Source organism: Epinephelus moara, chromosome 4 (assembly GCF_006386435.1).
Source record: "Epinephelus moara isolate mb chromosome 4, YSFRI_EMoa_1.0, whole genome shotgun sequence".
Classification (NCBI taxonomy): Eukaryota; Metazoa; Chordata; class Actinopteri; order Perciformes; family Serranidae; genus Epinephelus; species Epinephelus moara.
This window is the reverse complement of record NC_065509.1, coordinates 38,503,787-38,525,674: the sequence shown is the minus strand read 5'-3', so window position 1 is coordinate 38,525,674 and position 21,888 is coordinate 38,503,787. Positions and strand designations below refer to the sequence as shown.

Sequence of the window (21,888 nt, the reverse complement as noted above, 5' to 3'; positions counted from 1 at the left end):
TTAGCATGTTATATTTGTTTGGAAAATGTGTTTAGTACAAGACAGTTGTTTTGTCAGTGAACCTTGTGAGTTGTAATGGAGATGAATTTTGTAAAATCACCTTTGTTAAATGTTGCTGTTGTCCCTGGCTTCATATGAGTAGAGGAAAAGTCTGCTAGCAGCTAGGCTAAATTATACAATGTAAAATGCCATAGGCTTGTGCTAATAACATTAGCATGTTGTATTTTTGGGGAAAATGTGTCCAGATAAAGACAAGTGTTTGTCTGTGAATGCTGCGAGTTATAGTGAATCTGATTTGTGTACTTGTGTTTGAAACTGTCTCTATTAAGCCATGTTTAATGTGTGTTTAATGTGTGTTTAATGTGTGTTTTGAATCAACTACACTTCACAGCACTTCACAGAAACCCCATCGCAGACTAGTGTTTTGGAGGTGTAACTGCAGAGTGACACAGACACACCACCACAAGTATAAATGCTGACAATGGTGCAGGCCACAGTGTACTGACGCACCAAACCAATCAAGGCAGTTATGAAAGCACCCTGACACAGTGGACCTTTAAGGCATGGAAATAAAATAATATTAGCATCCCATCTTGCTTGTTTTATGGTGTTTAAGTCGGGATTTTTACTATTTTTATTTTATTGATAAACTTTTAAATATAGATATGTACTTCTCATGACATAAAAGAAGTCAATGGAGATTAAGTGTTTATTCTAAGAGAAGATAATAGATAATTTGCATTTATTTAACACTCAATCAAACATTAGTAACCCCCTTATGGCGACACGTGGTGAAAACTCCAACTCCCAGCAGACGTTGCGCGGCTCATTATGGTGTGTGCTCAGTATGCAGGGGAGAGAGATGTAGAGTGTTTGGAGGCGGAGAGTCAGTCGGCTCACTGTGGAGCTGTGTCGGGCAGCAGGAGGAGCCGCCGCCGACACTAAACACCGATTCAAAGAAAAGACGCTTCCTAAATGCGATTTTACTCCTTTTAAACCGGAGGACACGGCTTTATACCTGAAGGCTTCTCATAACGTGGACAGAGAGGGAGCTGACTACGGAAACAGCAGCCTCCCCAAAACACACGCCAAGAGGGAATCAGCGAGAGGTGAGAGGAAAACGGTTTGAAACTGTGGCCACAAACTGAACCGCTCCACAATTGGCTTAAATGAAGTTTAAGGGACAGTTTGTGTGGACTGCAGTGACACCACAGGGTGTATTTAACATTTAATATTTGGGGGGTTTTCTCCTGAAAGCATGCAACTGTTCGCTGGGCTGTGTTTGTTAAAGAGGAGCCCCCATAGGTGCAAACTGTATCCCATCTGAAATGGGTGAGGTTTGTCTGGCCGTACAAAGACTTGTGCTGCCGGAGTGGATTCATGTCGTTTGATTGATTATTTGTCGCCTCTCGCCTGGAAACAACTGACTGTTGGTTTATTTCACATGTATGTGCTGAGCTTTGTGTCGGAGGGGCAGGGAGCGCCTTGGAAAAACAGAAAGGTGGCATGGCAGCCCGTGGTAAACCTTGTTATTTGGCAGCGGTACAAAGTAACCAGCAAGACTGTGTGTGTGTGTGTGTGTGTGTGTGTGTGTGTGTGTGTGTGTGTTTCTCCCTCAGTGAGTGTGTGTGTGTCTGGGCAATATTTGCATTTGCACCAATGTAGAGAGCAGACAGTGATGAAAGGCTGAATGAAAAGGTGGTTAAGCTTTAAAACAAAGCACCAGAAATCAAGAAAAGCTGACATTTTAATGCCATTTCCCCTCTTACACATCCATCATCATGGCACTTGAACACCACCTCCTAATCACACACTATCATATTTTCTGTTATAAAGATCTCTGCCACCTTAAAAACCCATTAACCCCCTTTTTTAGGTGGGGTTACGTCCCACTTCCACCCTGTGAGTGCAGGGAAAAAGGGGTCCTCTCCTCTCACCTCCTCTCGTCTCCTCTTGTCTCTCCTCTTCTTTCCTTTCGTTTGGACTTTCCCCTTCTCCACAGTTCAGGACGGATGTGGCCTGTTTGGGATTTAAATCCACATAGGAAGGAAGGGGGGATCAGTGGATAGACTAGAGAAACTGGACGAACCCCTGCCAAGAATTCAGTTGTAGGGCAGGCGGGCGGTGATGTGGGATGTGGAGGATGAAAGCGATGAAACGCACCACCTTTTTGTTGCTGCAGGAGCAGAGTTAACCCTTCTCTGTGGGCTGGAGAGTACCCACAACTGTGTGCATCATATAGTATAAAAGTGGCAAACTGTTGCAGCTTGTGTGGGAGATGTTTTGCTGCAGGAATATCTGCAACAGTAATGCGCATCGTAAGCCAATAACTGCACTGATTTACAACTTCCTCCCCTCCAAGACTGCATGTCAACAAACGTCTCCTCCAGTGAGACGGTGCATTAGCGTAAAGCATGAAGTTGCATTTGAAATGTGTCCTAATCTCGCCTTTATTTCTGTCTCCTGTTTTCCAGGGAAAGAGCCAGGCCTCGTGTGTTATTGGAGAGATTGACTCTGTCCTGGCAGCCTCCTCCATGTTAATGTAATGGAAACGCGCTTTGGTCACCCCCGGTAGCATCTGAAATGCATCAGCGGAAATATATCAGCAACTCCCATGGCTAATTGTATCAAGCGGTGGTGGCTTGAGTTTGCCAGTGGATGCACTCAAGAGCCGGGTGCCCTGCCATGCCCAGCGCCATGCTAAGGCGACACACTCATAATAACAAGGAGCACTCAGTTCATCCAGTGGGAAAGCTGTGGAAAAAGTTGGTGGAAAATCTATGGTTTGAGTCTCGATTTTGATTTCCTCTTTTTTTTTATTTTTTTATTTTGACCTAGATATTCTGTAACGCACCGTAGCTCGCCTGCTTTTCCTGCCATCTGCAGCAGCTCTGCCTCCTCCTCTCTACTTTCACTCAAGTTGCATTCACTCGGGCTTTTTCTTAACATCAACGCCAAGGACGGTGAGACTGCAAGCTGCTCTCTGAGAGGCACATTTTCAGCTGGCGAAATGGATGTTCAGATTTACAGCCGACCTTTGCTGGAGTTGAAAATGTGAGGGTCAGAATGGAGGGACCCCTATGAAGAGGAGGAATAGGTGGAACAGCAGCACGAGATCAAAATGGCCCAAACCAGTTTGCTGCAGGGGAAGCGCTTTTACTGCCGGGAGTGGGTCTTCCATAAGATCCAGCATTGCCTCCAGGAGAAAACCAACAACCTCAGCGGAGTGACCAGCACTCCCAGCAAGCAGCCCCCGCTGACGCCCGGCGGGGGTGCGTCCAACCCCGGCACCTTGACAGCAGGATCCACAAAGTCAGGTAGCTCCTGGGGGGTGTTGCTGGTGGGGGGTCCGGGCAGCGGGAAAACAGCACTGTGCACGGAGCTGCTGTGGCCCACGTCGGCCCAGGGAACACACCGGGGTCTGCAGCAGCAGAGCCTGGCCTTCCACTTCTGCCGGGCGGACGACTCGGACACGCTGTGTGTCGGCGGGTTCATCCGAGGTCTGGTGGCTCAGATCTGCCGCAGCGGGCTGGTGCCGGGATATGAGGAGAAGGTGCGCGACCCAGCTGTGCAGAGCACTTTGCAGCCTGGAGAGTGTGAGAGGAACCCCACAGAGGCTTTCAAGAGGTAAGGACGAACATGCTCACACAGATACAGCAACTTCTTTTCCTTCTACTTACTGTCAACTACAGTTAAATGATTTCACAGATAAGCTCGTCTTGAGACAGACGAGGAGCTGATCCATCAGGTGATGGTAGAGCTGGACAATATATTGATATCAATATCGTTAGGAGTCTAGATATCGTCCTAAATTTTGGATATCTTAAGTGTCGTCTTTCTCTAGTTTTAAAGGCTGCATCACGGTAAAGTGATGTAACTGTCTGAGCCTATCAGACTGTTCTAGCTGTTGTATCACCTGCCTTTAGCCACATAGTTATTATATCCACATTACTGATGATTATTTGTTAAAAATATAGTGATATTTGACTTTCTCCTCATCACCTGGCTCTAAGTTGTGGTTGTTTAGCTGCTCAATGGAGAATGAATCAATAGATAATTAAACAATTAATTGTCAGTTATCGAGCAAAACTGCCAAATAATTGTTTCCCAGAAATTAATATTTGTTGCTTCTCTCTTTTTTATGAATATTTACCAGGGATGTGCACGATTAGTCGATAAAACACTGCTACCCTCACTGGACGTCACCAGAAACACCATCAAAATATGATTTGATTATTGAAAAATGCGATTAACTACTTCACATGGCTCTCATAACATATGCAACATTTTTTTGGACAATATTTATCCTTAAAGGTGAAATTGTGCTCAATTTTGACTGTTTTCTGAATGTTTTCTTACTGTTAGACGAGTCATTTAGTCTAATGGTGCGTTTCATTTGTACTGGGAAGTCAGAATTCACGAGTTTCCATCTAAAATTTCAACTGGAACGCCCCCCGATGTCTGATTTCCAACTCTGAAAGTTGGAGGAATCTCACCAATCCCGACCTCAGAATCCAATATGGCTGCTCTGTGCATCAACAGTAGTGAAAGCTGTAGTATTATACTGTTTATTAGCACATTAGTCTCATTAAAACACGCAGTCCTGTCCAGCTTCTGTCTGTGAACGTGTTGCTATAGTGTTGCTACTGGTACCACCACCGACATCTTGGTTCTCCCACATGTTGTATCAGGTGTGATGTTATTCCCAGCTCCAACCTCTGACTTCCAAGGTAAATGGAACGCAGCATAAGTTTAAAATGCATTTAAACGTCAGGGGAAATTAGTCATTAGGAACTGAATATCCTTGAGTTTTGGATAAAACTCAAATCAAGCCTGAAATCACCTGTAGTATAAGTTGTTAGGAACAAAACTCTGCGTATATTATTTGCTGTCCATGTTTATATGGCACATTTCATATGTCAAGCATAAACTCAATGTGCTGAAGATACATCATACATGACAAACATAAAGTATCACATAAGATAAAAAAGCAATAAATATATAAAAACAAGCAGGACATGATGAAAACAAACAAAACAAGAGAGTACTATATTATCATTATTCTAAAAAAAGGAGATAATAACAATAATAATACTAATAATTCCTAAAAGAAATAAAATATACATTAAAGCTTGTGAAAAAAAAGATACGTTTTTAGTTTGCTTTCAAAAGAAAACACTGTTTCAGCAGAGCGTACTTCATGTGGAAAAGATTTCCAGAGAAATGGACCATGATGAGCTGATTGAGAGTTGATTTCAGGCACAATGAGTCGACCTTTATTTGATGATCTAAGGGATCTCTCTGGTGTGTACTCTGAGCATGTCAGCAACATAGAAAGCAGCTAAACCATTAAAACATATAAAAACAAAAATAGATTATATAGTAATATAATGAGTACCATCTGAAATAAGAACATTCAGATTTGAGCTCCTCTGGTGCTCCCAGGTAATGTTTGAAATCTAGGAATCTGCTTTGCCTAGAAATGTAAAATGCAGCCCCTCCCCCTCTGCTCCCTCTCCACCTCCTGACCCTGATGCACCCCTCCCCCTCTTTTTTTTTTTGACTGCTCACACTCACCACATAGCTCCGCCTCGGCAGCCTCTCCACTTTATTTGATGTCATGGTTTTGTTGGTTTTCCCCCCTGGTGTGGCATGCTGGGTGGGACTGTCCCCACTTGGCTTCCGATTCAAGAAAGGTCAGATATTTTTAAGTCGCAGCCGAGCTCAGGTGGTCGGAGACTCAGGAGACGAGGACGCAGCTTTGAACTGCGACTGACTCACCGACTGACTGACTGACCTGAGAGACTGCAGAAAGACAAGGTGCACATGTGAAACTGAATTACAGTAGGCTTGTGGACTTCCAGCGCCCTGCCCGGGCATGTAACGCGATCAAGATGGACTGTTATTGTAGGCAGAGGCTTTGAGCGGAGCTGCACGTGAGCGTGTGTGTATGTGGGCTCCACGCATGACTCGTCGACACAGTATAGGTCAGGCAGTGTATGCAACACAGGCAGGAATGCAGCACTGAACACACATGCACGCTTCTTGTCTGGCCATCTGGTGACGCTTATTGCACCATCTCAACATCACACACACACGGGGGGAAAAAGTAGGTCAAACGTTCAGCAAGGTAAATAATTTTTTTAAACGCTCACCAGAGTCAACAGCTCAGTCCACGCTTTTTCCCTAGGAAGTGAGCGCTCGTCTTGTCATCTGCTTGTAATCACGCCGCCTCTACCGACGACTCTGACTCCAGTTTGACCCTCTCAGATAAAAGGCAGGTTATCGTGGGGACATAAACAGAGACTGAACCCAGCTGGAGCGGACTTCTCACTTCAGATCTGCTCTGTGTCACGCAGGAAGTCGAGGCCCTTTCGCAGACAGTCACATTTGCTCATCCTCGCCTCATGGAGCAAAATACTCCGCTCCGAACCTCAGGCCCTAAATCTGCGGACAACAAAGACACCACGCTTATCGCCGCAGCCTGTTTTGTTTGTGGGCCAAATGAGCACTTTGGTGAATGCCTTATCGCCATCTCAGGTGTAAAACCATTCCAGGCACCGTTGTACACAAATAATCTGAGCGGCTTCCCTGCTGTTCTAGATGCTATCTGGTTTCAGGAAGCCAAGATTGTCGGCTGTATCTGGCAGTGACATTTAAAAAAAAAAAATACAAGAGCGAGAAATGGAAGGGTGTAAAACTTTATTATTATTCCAACATTATGACCAGTAATTTACGTCAGGGATAAAAACTCACAGAGGGGTGCGTGCCTCGTTTTGATTGCACCAATTCAAGCCTGCACTTTACTCAATAAAAGTTATACAAGTTTCATTTAGTTAAGGGTCTTGTTTAACACAGATTTTTGGGGAGCTTTTGACCCCCTTCCAGCTGTGATTTTAAATGTTAGTTAGTGAGTGAATGCAAGAGGCCCCTGTCGAATTCTTCAGCCCAGTCAAAGACAAACAATCTGTTTGTTGTTAGTAATCACCAGGGCTGTGTTAAAACATTGAAACTGGTTCAGACACGGGTTTACGTCCAAGCTCGGCGCAACTTGATCACTGCTTTTCCCATCTGTACATCTGCAGCCACAGCCAGCCAGAGTTTGGGCAATTTAAAGAGAAGTTTTGTAATTTCCTATCAATAAATTGCAGGTTCCAGCTTCACAAATGTGACTGTATGTTGGTTTTCTTAATCTTCACTGATAGTAAAGTGAATGTCGTTGTGTTTGGGGCTGTTGAGTTAGATAAATCATCAGTAGAAGATGTCACCATGACCTATAGGAACCTGTGATGGGACGTTTTTAGTATTTGTTCATTAATTCATTAATTAAATGTAAAGAATATAGATTAAAGCTGAGGTTGGCAGATCAGTTTTGGCTTCATAGCAAAGTGAAAGCATATTGTAATTCAACTGGTCTGAGAGAACACTAGACTCCTGCACCTCCTCTTGGCTCTGGTTTCAGGCTTTAGAAAATCTAGCCCGTGACGGGAGGTTTGGCAGACCACAGGTCGTTTCAGAGAGAGAGGGCGTTCCTGTTGGCTGTTCTACAAATGCAGATGTGAGTGCACGTCCCTTTGGTGAAAGCCTGATTCAGTGGTGGAGAATCCAGAAGGAATGCAGAGAAAGTTGCAGCATTGACAACAACTGCCTTCACTGCAAAGACACCCAACGAACGAAGGAAGACAGACTCATCAAAAAGAAAGACAAAAAACAAAATTCAGTCAGGACCACTTTAGTCAAAGAAAACTTTATTTCCATTTACAGTATTATATTTGGTGGTATGGCTCCGTTCTGGGGCCCCTCTGCCTTTCCTGTGGCCTATGCAGAAAGCCTGAGGTGGAGAGAGCACACCTCTCTGCCCTTCCATGCGCCTACATGGAAAGCCTAAGGCAGGGAGAGCAGCAGTAAAGACGCCCCAGGAACAGAACAGAGCAGCATCAATGACAAACAGAAATGACATTGATCACTGATTTTTAATACAGTGAATTTCCGGCACAGAGCTTTTAGTTTGAAGTGCCATTTCTTGCTGTAGATTGAGTGACTAACAGACCGCTACTTGACAGAGACAGCAAACTAACTCAACGACACGGCCAAACACAAGTATGACACTAAATGTATTAAATTGTGTGGACCTTGAACTAATGACTAAGGAGAAATCTGGACCCTGTGGCTGGACCAGTTGGAAACCACTGTGCTAGAGGCAGGCATCGACGCTGTGATGCGCGGTGCAAGTATCTTCAGCCCGCTCTCCTCCTGTGAAGTCCACAGCAGCGGGGAGTGAGGCAGATGGACTGTGGGGTGGCTAGCAGCTAATTCTTGTCTCATTTGTGGTCTGATAAACAGAGAGAAAGTGGTGCAAGGAGGGGCTGAGCAAATGAACTGCTGGCAACTGAACAATAAATTAAGGATAAATAAATCAATGGGTGGCACAGTGGTGCAGTGGTTAGCATTGTTTCTCTGGGTACTCCGGCTTCCTCCCACAGTCCAAAGACATGCAGGTTAAGTGGTGACTCTAAATTGTCCGTAGGTGTGAATGTGAGTGTGAATGGTTGTCTGTCTCTATGTGTCAGCCCTGTGATAGTCTGGTGACCTGTCCAGGGTGTACCCTGCCTCTCGTCCAATGTCAGCTGGGATAGGCTCCAGCACCCCGCGACCCCTAACAGGATAAGCAGTTACAGAAAATGAATGAATGAATGAATAAATCACTATATGGGAAACACTGAAGCATGTGCATATGCCCGTGGAGGGTGTATTTATTATTACTGGTATTTTCCTTTTCCAGATTTCTGCCTACCCCAGCTTTAGCCCGTAATGACAGTCATCATTATTCTCAGCCTTGATATTAATATTTAATAGAGAACCATCCCTACTAAATACTGTTACACTGATGTCAGCCGCATCGCTCTGCCGTACTAGAATGCATTTTTATTTTATATACTACTAAAGGTAATGTGATGCATTAGCGGGGCAGATGCCTGCCAGCAAAGGTCATCATGAGCCACAGTCTCCAGATAAGAGACAGTCTCATCTTTCAGTTTGCCTTTTCTTTGCTTCAAGTCCACCAGTACGAGCTGTTGTCTTGTTCAGACAATACACCTGATACTTGTGACTGCGCTTTATTATCTGAAGGGTTTGACACTTTGGGTTGTAGTGCACCATCAAGGATTTTATTTCTCAACAAAGCCAAAGCACATTCCTCTGTATCTTTAGCTCTGTCTTAGCTTTATCAGAGGCCACTGCCTGTTTTGACTGCACTCTCCAGTTTGAATGACTCTACAGCCGTCCAACATGCCTCACTTTCTCCCTCCTGGACAAAAGAGCCGGCGTCAAATAGGTGGATTTAACCCAGGCATGTGGGTCAAACTAAAGGCAACAGGTTTTTCTCTTTCTGCTGATGGGACAAAGCTGCCTTTTAGTTTAGGTGTGACCTTATGTGGATCTGTTGTCGGGCTGTTCTCCGTGGAACACAGAGTTAGGCTTGGATTGCAGCTGGACAAGTTTTTTATTTCGCTGTAAAGGGCACAGGCTTCAGAATTGATGAATGACCGAGGCTTAAATTTGTGAACGGGATTTGAAGTTTCTTGGCAGTGTTTTATTCCCTCGGCGTGTCCGCGGAGGAAATTGATGCTACGGTTCTGATATTTTTTCGACGGTTAAAAATGTTGATTTTCTGGCAGCAATATCAAACACTCGTCTGTAAAACTGCGCCTGTTGCTTTCTTCCAAGTAACTGTTGATAAATCAGATAAGTAGTGACGTCAGTCAAAACAGAGGCGTGATTAGATCTATTCTGGTCGCCTCCAGTGAACATGAATGTTGTCTGGATTTTTTAAGTTGTCATTCAACAAAACAGTATTACAGGCTCACAGCAAACTTGATTTTAGTACATTTTGACAAGTGAATTCTAGTTATTGGATCTTGGAAATGTAGGAGATTGTAAGCTGCAGAGAGGAGATATGAATAAACATGTTTGCAGAGAAGTCTTGTTGACTTGTGATCTAACTGTCACCTAAATAGGAGAAATAACTAAATAATGGAAGATTAGTGGAACATGTCCGAGCACAGTTCAAGTTGGGGCACATTTCAGTTTTAACTAAAACCAACTCCGACGTTTTTATAGAGTTTTTCGAGGGAGCTTTGTGGGTTTTTTCCTTTTGTGTTGACTTTCTGACTGTTGCTCACGGGCGGCCCAGCTTATTGGGGTTAAGGGACACTAAATGAAAGCGGCCTTGTGCCTTTCATGTGGTGCACGGCTGTGGAAAACTCGCTGCAGATTAGGGCCACGTTTTAGGAACCAAAAAAAAAAAAAAAAAGGCTCCCAGTGTGACGCATCAACTCCAGTTGAGCAAATGAGGAGAAACAGCAGTACTGGTGCGGCTGCATCGATGACTCAGCACTCTGAGGCCAGCCTCTGTCTCCACTCCACCGCGGATGGTGTGTGTGTGTGTGTTTATCTAAGGGTTTGTTTGTGTGTGTGGATGTGCCTACATGCTTGTGTGGGCATACATAACTCATTCATATTATTGTTATCCCACTCAATAAATAAAGCTGTGATGCAGCTCCTGTAATAGCTCACAGAGAAAGAGTTCAGACTCATTCATGAACACAAAGGAGAGCTGTAATCATTTAGTCTGTGACATGTAAGAAAACAGTCCAAAATATTATAATAATTTAGTTTTTATTAGTAAATATGCAACAATTTTAGTCTTTAAAAAATGTCTTTAATTGTTATTCATGAAAAACACTTTAAACTAAGCTGATGTGCTTCATAAGAGCTGTGTGGGAGTGGTTTGATTACATCTGATCGGCAGTGGTTTGGCAACATGAGCAAACAACCCCACAACTGTCATCACATTTGAATTCAAACACTGCTAAACTCTGATTGGACCTTCATCCAACTGAGTCTGCCCCCTTCAAAGCAGTGATGAAAGCAGTGAAGAAGAAGAAAATGACTTCTTTGAAATATCCAAACTGTTCTGAACTGATCCAAACTTTGGCACATTTTTTGTGTTTATTTTGGATCCTACGGGTCATAGGAAGAAACTGATTCAGTAGAGGCACAAAACGAGGCCTGAAAGAGGTGTACGCCACTTTCCACAGAAAACTTTGACCCATGCTTACGAACATTTTGGAGACGGGAAATTGGCAGATGTTAAGGTGGAAGCCTGATTGTAGAAATTGTTGAATTTCTTTTGGCTTTTGTCCGTCCGTACATTTTTAGTATGAAACCTACGCACTGTTTTATAAATGAAACCTCCAAACTGGTTGATTTTCAGCTTGATCGGCCATGACCAGTGACCAGCTGGTCTGTTTTAGTAATAGCCGATAGTCATTCCCACGCATGCTACATGCTTTGGAAGCTACTGTGTTAAAGGATCAGTGTGTAGGGTTCAGGGAAATGTATGGGCAGAAATGGTGTATTATATTCATACCTATGTTTTGATTTGTTCATAATCACCTGAAAATAAGAATTGTTGTGTTTTTGTTACCTTATATGACGTGGGTCCACTTCCATGTTGTTCTACAGTAGCCCAGAATGGACAAATCAAACACTGGCTCTTGATAGGGCCATTTAAGTTACTGCGATATCATCGTTCTCCTACACGTCACACACACTGGAGAAATTTCAGTTCTGCGACCTCACCTCTAGATGCCACTAAATCCTGCACACTGGACCTTTCAGCTGATGAGCAGACTGTGGTATAGGCTACCACCCAAATCTGTGTTAATCATGACGTTGATAAGTAGCTCTAAAGTATAGCATAGCAGAGCTAGTGCTAACTGTTTTATGTAAGTGGATCGAAGATGCTAATACACTTCCGTAAAACTTCAATTAGTAGCCTGGGCTATTATTGGGTTAAATCACTGAAATCAACAGGCTTATATTTGGGACAGGCCTTTAATTCCTTTCACACAAAACTGTTGCTCAGCAAATACAATCAAATGTATGTAAACCAGCATGAATAGTACATTAAATATCAATTATACATCTTTAATTTTGATATAGCTCCGACAGAGCACATCAGGAGGGAGTTACGGCACCGGGCACACTAACACAACACCTCTTTATCCTCTTAAAACAATAGTCATAACTTGGATTGATTTTTATGAGAAACCTTTTTGATTCTTTTGATCTGAGGACCCTTATGGACTGAAGGAATATGAATAAATTACAGGGTAATCGAGGAATGGACACATAATTTGAGGAAACCAACAACCCACTTTTATACATCTGAAGAAGCTGCTTGGCAACCAGACCAGGCCTCTAATTGAGACAGGCCTTTTTTTTGTCAAAATGTGTAGCCACACGGGGGACTAGTAAAGGGGACTGGGCGTTTAATTAAAGTTGTATGGTAGTTTATTTATCCAGGAGTAGAATGGCTCAATAAAAACACAAATATAGGGGGTCTATCCAAGTAGTCTGCTAATTAGCCGATTGGTCAACATAACTAGCAGACTACTGGGGTTGTTGATAATAAGCTCAAAAGTTTCACATCGTAAAGCTAATGCTAACCGTTTTATGTTAGTGAATGGAAAATGCTAAAATGATTAGCACCAAACTCTGGGAAGTAGAGTTAGATAAAAACACAGATTTGGGTGGTCTGTCTTTGTTTGCTAGTAAGTCTCGTTAGCTTTCTTGGTATTTTTATTTTGTGGCAGGAGAACGTGTAAACGCTAGCGACCGAAACGAAAATAAGAAGGTAACGTTACATGAACTGAAAAGGAGCTGTCAATCAAAGTTGATCTGAAGACGAGTCCACAATCCTGAGAGTTGCCAAATGAGCTGTTTTTGAACGAGGGTCTCTAATGCTTACGAACATCTATTGTCACTCAGACTTTGTTGGATGCACAATGAGACACTTTGACATCACATATGTATTTTTACTATTTTAAGCCAAATTTCCAGCAGCTTTAAAGCAAAGTTTTAAATATGTTTGTGCATGCTGTCAATTAAAGCCTTTATAAAGAAAGAAAGAAAATCAGAATCAGCAGGTTGGACTTTTAAAAAATCCGATTGGTTAAGAAAACTGCAATCGGTGCATCTCTTTATGAAATACTTTGTTGATGATGCAGTCCTTGTTTCAGCACTCTGTTATTAGGATTACATTTCATCAGTGCCAGACAGCTCAGACTGCTGCCCTTTGTCACCAGAAATCTGTTGAACTGCGGTAAAGCCGAACACAAAATCCTTCCTTGGCTCACACCGCACACCTTGCAGGTTTACCTGTGTGTGTTGAAATCCATGTGAAGTGTGTGTATTCATGTGTTGAGGCTTTCTGCACACAAAGACAGTTGTGTGAGGGGAGCAGAGAGCGGTTCGGAGGCAAACTGAGGCAGGAGTGTCGGCGGGGAGAGGAGGGAGGGAGGGGGGCTGAAAAGGATGAAATTTCAGATTCCTTTGACAGTATTGGATGGCTGGCCAGGAATGCACACCTCGTCTGGGTTGGGAAGAGCTCGGGGGGTTTGGAATAGTTATCCCAGGTATTTGTGGCGGCCAGAAAAGAAGTGTGCACTGTGTTTACACTTTTGGAAATCATTAATAGGCTGCGTCATCGGGGTGAAGAAGTTCGCTGATAATTTAGGAGGCTGGTGTTGATTGTTTTTAATTATGACTTGACTGAAAATGAGTTAAAATGTCAGGTCAGAGGAGAATCAGACTTTTTAACAGCAGCACTCGGGTGTGACGTAATTGAAGGGTGGGGGATGTGTTAGATTTTAGGATGGGCTCCCAGATGCAGCCCTCGCCCTCACAAAAACAAAGTGATTACTGTGTGCGACCAGTCCCATGACAGGGTGTTTGCAATCAAAAACATCATAAGACCTCGTCTCAAAGATCATCAGATTCGACTTAACTTTGAATTTTTAAGGACATTAGTAAGGGTCGATTATAGAGACCCATTTTGGGCTCTTTTTTTTTTTTTAAAAGAAACCTTTGTTTTTTTGTTAAAGTCCCCCACATTTTTGGCTCTCACATGCACCTCACTTCCCCCTGACCAAGCAGTCTCCAGGACATTGTTTCCCAGACAGCTGGAGGCATTTGTCTGCTCGGGATCCAGCACAGAATTGATTGTGCAAATCCATTAAGCCGAGATCAGATTCTCGCATTGTCCAGCATGTTTAAAGAACGGCAGGAACAAGCACTTTTTAAATACTTACAGGACCATTCAGAAGTGATTGGATTTTTTTTTTTGTTTTTTTTTTGCTGATGTGTTATGTCAGTGTATTAGGTAATGTGCTGCTGACAAGTTTTGGAAAACACCTGCTTTGAGGTCAGTGACTGAGGCGTCGCCTGAAGTGGAACATGCTTGAGTTTTTTCAGTTTTCAGAGAGTGGGGCCAGGGAGCTTTAGAAATGTTGTGATGCTGGTGCCAATTAGGCTCGGGTGGTATCTGCTTTTCAATACCATCCTGACATTTCAGAGCGGCGAGTTTGCTGCATTCCACAAAATCTCTTAGCTTTTTTAGTCTAATAAACTCACAAAATGTCAAGAAAAGTAATATTCTCACACCTTATTAAACATAGAAATACAACCATACACCTTCTGAGTTCAAGTTGGTCTCTTTCACCAAACCAGGACCAGCTTCATGGCTTTGTTAACTCATCAGAAAACACACAGGTCAATAATTGCTCCACAATAACTAACTCTAATTGATAGTACCCCAAATTCATCAAGTTAGATGTGAAAATATTTTGGCTGTTATTCTTGCTTTCTCTCTCTGCCGTGGCTGGCTGGCTTTTTACTCGTCTACACTGCCACTTCCACAAGTAGAGACAGACCTCTGGTAGCGCATACTATGCACTACATTGCCTCAATACAGCATTTCCGTATCAGTTTATCAGTTTAAAGTGGTAGTTCGGATCGTTTGAAGTGTGGATAAATGAGGTACTTATGCTTAGTCAGGATATTTAATACAGTAGATATCAATTGACACCCCCAGTTTGGAGAAGTAGCCTGATGTCCAGCATGGAAGCTCAGCAGTGAAAACAGAACTGTACCTGTTAATTGTAGCCAGGCAACCACCCCATCACCCTCTTACCCTGACCTTCCCTTTATCTTATTTATTTCACGGTAATCCGTATCTCATTCCTAAAATGTTGAGGCAGAGGGTACTGTCTGTAGCTCTGGTTGAGGGTGAGAGGCTGTCAGCAGATAAACAGAGATCTGTGTGGGTACATGAGACCCTAAAAAAGAGGGTGGATCATGGGGAGTACCACCAGTTGGTCCAGGAGCTTCTCCTCCATGATGGACGTTTCCAGGCTTATTTTAGGACGACTCAGGGGCAGTTTGACAACCTGCTGTCTATCATCGGGCCGTATAACTCTGGGTATCTAACAATCTGCTACCACCAGTTTCTCCTCCGTTGTTTACCAACTGTAAACTTGTTGTTGTGACCACCACAGAAGGCCCGCCTCTAAAATCATCTGATTGGACAATGGGGCAAAAGCAGAGATGACTTGACGTTCTCATTAAAAACAATTACAGAAAGCCACCTCCAGCTGCTAAAACGCTTTCTGTGTTATTGGGGCCTTAACGTAGTACACTGGGACTCTGACTTTGACGCAGTACCTTGAAAGATTTTGACATTTTTTTTACCATTTTTGATGCCACAAGGAAAAATTGACATTGAGCGCACAACTTTTTTTAATTATTATTATAAAAAGATAAATATAACAAGGCCATAACACGACAGTAACTTTTCTTGGTAAGTAGCAGAGGCTGTATGACTCTGACTCAGGGGTCGCGTTAACCGGATATTCTCGGTCATTGACCGTTTTTTTACAACAATGACCGGAAAATCTGAAGGCCGTCAGTCATTTTGACCGGTTGCAATAACCACCCCACTTGGCGGCGGAGTACACAGTCAGTGGTTTAAGTGGCTGCCGCTTTCACACTGCAGAGAAAAAGTCATTCATCTGCTTCATGTAGCGTTGTTGACATAACGCCCTGGACACACCGGACGTGGAACCGAAGCACAGCGCCCAGCAGCGGAGGCAGTTTTCAGTCAGCGCCCATGTTAACCTATCTGACTGTCCACACAGGCCGCTGAGCAGAGCGGAGCGCCCGCGGAGGCAGCGCTTCAGTTCGGCGTCTGGTCTATTTTTCACGGGTGCCCGCGAGCGCCTCTGTCAAGCTGGATCGAGCGGATCGTACCAAACAGGAAGTCGGACACAGAAAAGACGAGAGAATTCGGCCAATTTTCAAAATAAAATAACAGCAGCACGCACTAAGGAACGTGAGGAGAAAATACAGTGTTTATAATTTAAAATAACACAACAGTGCATAACCGAACACAATTTTCAATACCCTAATCACTTCATTACGATTTTAATTTTGTGTCACCGAGCCTACAGACATAACTACATAACGCCCTGGACACACCGGACACGTTAGTGACGCATTAGTGCCGTCTGGTGTGTCCAGGGCGAAGCCTAATGGCACGGGTGTGTGGATGTCTGTTCATCTTTTCGTTCATGTCCTTATTAATGCACACTTTAAAACTTGTTTGTTGGATTTATTAAAAAGGAACGAACGAAAACTAAATGAATATTTATTTGAATATCTTTCATTAACATTTAAAAACGAAAATTAAAATAACCGGTAAAAACAGATTATGACCGGATTTTTATGACCCTGTTGGTCAAATGACCGGCGAAGAAAAAGTCTAGCGCAACCTCTGCTCTGACTGTAGTAAACATTACTAATAAGAAGGAACAAGAAAGCACAGTTGGTACCGGTGTATTGATACTGCAGAAAATAAGTGTTGAAGCTTTTTCAAATATTCAGATTCGATGTGTATCAATAAATTGATTTGTTTGACAACACTTTATCAGTCTGTTCAGTAGTTGTTCGGATGTTTTAGTCTGGACCAAAGTGGTGGAACGACAGACTGACTGACAGACCAGAGACTGACATCACCAGCAAGTGGGGCTAAAAAAAGAGGAGATAAAATATTCAGTGAGAAATTCATCAGAATCGGAGCTTCACAAAATCCAAACTGCAGCCGGCTGTAATAAGCCAACCCTCGCCGTGTAGCAAATAACTCAGTGAGATATGAAATGTGGGCAGAGGAGCTTCATGTCAGGGGACAGGTTGATAAATTGTGCACTTAATAAAAAAATGTTCGCTCGGCTTTAAAGCTCATTTGTGATGCAGTTGTTGGAGCAGCTTATTAAGTATTTTTTAAAACGTTTCTCCACTCAGTCGCTTTGAACAAATGAATATAATGACCATTTCTGTATTTTTGAAAACTAACTCATTCACTGCAGCAAGGTTGACATCCTCAGAGGGTTATCTGTCTAATGAAAGGCTCTCAGCACAAATTAACGTAGATCTGTCTGTCCACAGCTTACATAACTGCTGTGTAACCACTCTGCAACAAACCCCTGATTTATAAAAAGCTTTGGAAAACCAGCTTTTATTCGACACGCAACCATTTTGCAAAAACTGTAATGAAGCCTTAGATTTGGAGTTTATGTCCAATCAGATAAAGCTGGAGTGAGATGATAACAGATTGAGGAGGAAACAGGAGCATATGGCGGATGTAACAGGGAGAATACAGTTTAAGTGTCTGAGCCTGGCTGTTGGGAACATTTGCTCTCAGCACCGCTCGCATCACTCCTATTGTCCTCATCAGTGTGATTACTTTGAACAAGATGATTGCAGTAACGTTATGCATAATGTAGGAATCGCATAAGGAAGTACGAGGGGAGAATCTGCAAGATAGTTGTCTGCCTCACTTTGGATGAGTCGGTGCATGAGTCAGCTGTTGTCGTTCAACTCCGAGGCACTGAGCTCTCCTGACTTTGCAAAGACGCTGAGCAGGCTTCCTCTAAATTGACTCGATGCTAGATGAAGAGTTGGGGGTTCTTCTAATGAAAAGGCGTCTCTGGTTTTCTACTGATCATGATGAGTGTCACTCTGTGGTGGTGCGTCTGAAGCCGAGAGCTCGACTCACCACTTGGCCCCTCTTCCATTACAGGGATAATTCAGATCTTTTTTAGTGGGGTTGTATGAAGTACTTATCCATAGTTAGTGTGTTAGCTACAGTCGGTGGCTGTAGGCGTGCTCCCAATTTGGAGAAGCAGGCAAGGAGTGCTGGCATGGAAGCAAAGCAATCTGCTGCTGTGGACGGGGGCAGCAGCAAAATGTATTTTAGCCACCTAAAAAAATCTGTAACAGTTTAAGTGTTTGCTATATTGGTAAAGCTTTACTTTTCCATCAGACAGCCTGTTCTTACAGCCTTGGTTTCCCGTCTATGCTCTCTCCAAAGCCACCAGTGTGACTTTGTGAAACAGTTGGAAACAATTTGATTTTTTTAAGTCTTAGTTGCCATATTTTATCTAATTTCATTTATGCATCTTTTAATTCATGAAATATGAGTTAAGCTTCTGCGAAAAAATCCCCAATTCTGATGTTATAAATCTTTAAACCTGCCCCTAAACCTACTACTTCCCTTTTACTTCATACTTGCACTTAACTGTTGGAAAAATGTAGATTAACCTAACTCACTGTTATAACCATATTCCTGCATAAAACCTACCTTTGGATGGGACTACATAGCAGTGTGAATTTTGACAGCTATTTTAGATTTAGTCTTCCTCTTGAGATGAAAATTCTTTTTAGTTTTAGTCACATATTTTGCCCTTCATAGTTTTTGTCTGTGTTTTTTTCAACCAAACAAATCCAGTTAGGCTAATTCATGTGTCCCCCACGGGAATCAGCTGTGAAGTCCGGCGGCTGGTGGCTGCTTGCTCTGCTGCCACTCGAGCGGTGCTAACTGCTAACAGCCACCGCTGCAACAAACAAACTCCACAAATCCATTCAGCAGCTCCACCTTCCACAGTCAGACACACAGGGCTGATTATTTACTGCAGAATTACAGCTCACAACTCTCACTAATGACTGACACTGCTCTGGTGTGCATGTTTTCGCTGGCTAGTGAAACATCCGGGTGCAGACTATTTGCTGGAGTTTGCCAGCCTGTTGCACATGCGGCATTTGAAGATGATTACAAGCACGGCCGTTCTAGGCTTTCAATGTCCGATAGTCGACCATTTTCGTCATGCCACTTCTTGTCTTGTCAATAAAAACTAAGATGAAATCTAGGCTTAATCAAGATCTATTTCTCCAAGATTGTGATGTGCAGACCGCCATCTGCTGTGTGTGACACACTGACTATGGAGAAGTATCTCACACAACCCAACTTCAAATGATCCGAACTATCCCTTTAATAGAGACGTGTTGAGGCCATACATGGACTGTATGTTCCACCCTCTGTTTTTTTGAGCTTCTTCTGCGTCCTGGTCAGTGTTTATGTGTGCGAGCGTGGCGGTGTTTGGGTATGTGGCATGAATTTCAGGCTCTGCGCCCGCTCCTATAAAATGAGCTGTGTAAATTTGCAAGGCGTTGGCTCGGTGCCCGGTGCTGCCCTGTTGGCCCAGACATCTTCACTAAACGTCACACTGAAAGCTTCACTTTGCACTTAGTGTGGTGGGAGCGACGGTCGCTGCAGTCGCGAACACAACACGACAGATGGTGAGTGCATTAGATGCATTTCACATCCCCCTTCTTCCCCTTTTTTTCTCATCTTAAGTAGCAATTGGCGTCAGCTTTGGCATATGTTGAGGACTTGAGCAGAAACCAAAATAGTTGGTACAAATGTCCAACAGCATGGTGTGTGGCTGAATCACTTTGAGTTTTCTGGCTCAGGTATGCTGGAGGTTTGTCTGGCAATCTAAATCAGCTTTTCCTGAGCTCATTTTCTCTCCATCTCCAGTATCCCGTGGAGTTTTCTTTGTCTGCAGTCCGTGTCTTTTGACTCTTTGACAGCCCGAAAGAAGCTGAATTGCGAGAGAAGAATGTGTCTTTGTTTTGCTCACTTGCTGTCACTGTGGATTTGATTGTCTCGGTAGGCAGCGTGGCCTCAGACACAGCCATTCACACACGCTCACACACAGTCACCCCTGTGGATGGACATTCCTTTTGGCAAGGCTCCCAGATGGCACTGCAGGTTCTCTGTGGGCCGCAGCCATCAGAAGGAGTGATCGACTGTGTTTCTGAAAGGCTGAGCAACATGACGACAGAGTGTGGAGGTTGGAGACACTTTGCACTGATTTCTTTCCTGCTGAGGGTTCAAACTGCTCGGGAAAGAAAAGTTTTGAATACAAGCTGAAGTTTGTCGAAGCTTTGCAAAAACACATCTAACTGTGCGGAGTTCACCTGAGGCGACGCTGCACTTTAAAGGTTCCGTCTAACTCTGAAATGACAATTAATAGAGGAGCTAATTGACAAAAACAATCAACATTTTAATGATAGCGTCTAAAATGTGAGAATTTCTTTTCTCAATACAAAGTGGACATTTTTGTTTTTTGGGTTTCTGCGGGACAAACAAGCTAATTGAAGGCTTTGCCTCGGGCTGCGGGGACTTGTGATGAGAATTTTTCAACAGTATATTTTTATTTTCAGACCATTTTGCACGCTAACAAAAATCAGCTAATACAAACAATATTTGCCAGCCGAATAAACGAAAATAATCTTTGGTTGCAGCTCTGATTTTCTCCCAGAATGGCAACCAGTTTGGAAAATGTGTTTCAGATGGTTGATTAAGAGTTTTTATTTGTTGTTGGCATGATGGGAGGTAGGGCTGGTTGGTTATGGCAGAAGTCATACTCACTATTATTTTAGTGAACATTGAGATCACTGTTATTTTACATTACTCATTGAGTTTGGAAACATATATTTATTGAACTTGAGCAGAGAGATTTATAACACAAGACAAAACTAGAGCATCATTTTGTAATCGAATGTGGCATGACATTTGTTTTTATTTGATTGTCTTGTTTTAAGGGCTGCTCCCTATTGGTCGTCCGAACATTAGTCGACCAGAGAGGTCATTAGTCGGCAAGATTTCATTGGTCGCTTAGTCGTAGAAAAAACAAAACGTTAAACTCTATCAGGAGCTGCACTTTGTCAAAATAAATCAAAACCTATATGACTGGACCATGAGGGAATTTAATTTGAAAGGACAGACACAGGAAGTGTCCTCGTCAGGTTAATTTCCAGGGCTGGTACCTGCGGTTATTCCACAGGCTAGTTAATAACATGTCGGGCAGGAAATCCAAAGTGTGGGATCATTTTGAGAAGGTGAAGGACGAACCCAAGGTGATATGTAAACTCATCTTCATTGGTCGACTACAAACATGACGTATCATCTGAAACATGGAAGTAGCTACATGCCCATTAGCCCACAGCGTCATTAACAGGCGGCTCGCTCAGTGTGTGACGTGCACTTGTAGATAAAATATAGGCCTATATTAATGAAGGTTCATTAGTACGGTTTTGTATTTCTCTGTAATGTAGCACAGTGTTAACAATGTTACTGATACTATTCTTTCTCACACCTTCAACTCAAACCACCAAAATATATCATTTAATAATGAAGTAATATCGTAAACATGCGGGCGACTAGTCGACTAATGGGCCTAAATGACGACTTTTGGTCGACTAGGAAAATTCTTCGGCAAGGGCAGCCCTTCTACACAGCATTAAATGTCCTCAGATATTTGACTTCATCGTGGAAAATTTGAACACTGTGTCAGGACTCACGCTCCTCAGTAACTGAGGGGAAGCCATTGTAAAAATGGCCTCTTCTGTACTTTGGACTGAAAGCACACAGACCTTCACCCCAGCCATTCTGCTCCCATGTGCCGGAGGATAATGAGCTACGGGTAAAATGTAAGCCTAAAATGGTAGATGCTTAGAGGGAATGGCTCTGGAGCCACAGGCTTAGTGACAGGCTGTTGAGCATCCAGAGGAAGTCTCATTAAAACAGTATTTTAGTGTTTTATGACGAAGCTTTACAACCAATGTCAGTTCCATTAAAGAAGA

General features: G+C 43.1%; 1 protein-coding gene across 2 annotated transcripts in view; it reads left to right on the top strand.

Moving 5' to 3' along the window:
- Positions 1 to 875: 875 nt before the first annotated feature.
- The window catches only part of ankrd50 (ankyrin repeat domain 50), a 59,120-nt gene continuing 38,107 nt past the window's right edge, over positions 876 to 21,888 (top strand). For both annotated transcript variants that reach the window (XM_050041822.1, XM_050041821.1), the window contains exons 1-2: positions 876 to 1,109; positions 2,475 to 3,627. In XM_050041822.1, the coding sequence (XP_049897779.1) occupies positions 3,122 to 3,627 (506 nt within the window). In that variant the 5' untranslated portion in view covers positions 876 to 1,109; positions 2,475 to 3,121. The remainder of the gene's footprint in view (positions 1,110 to 2,474; positions 3,628 to 21,888) is intronic.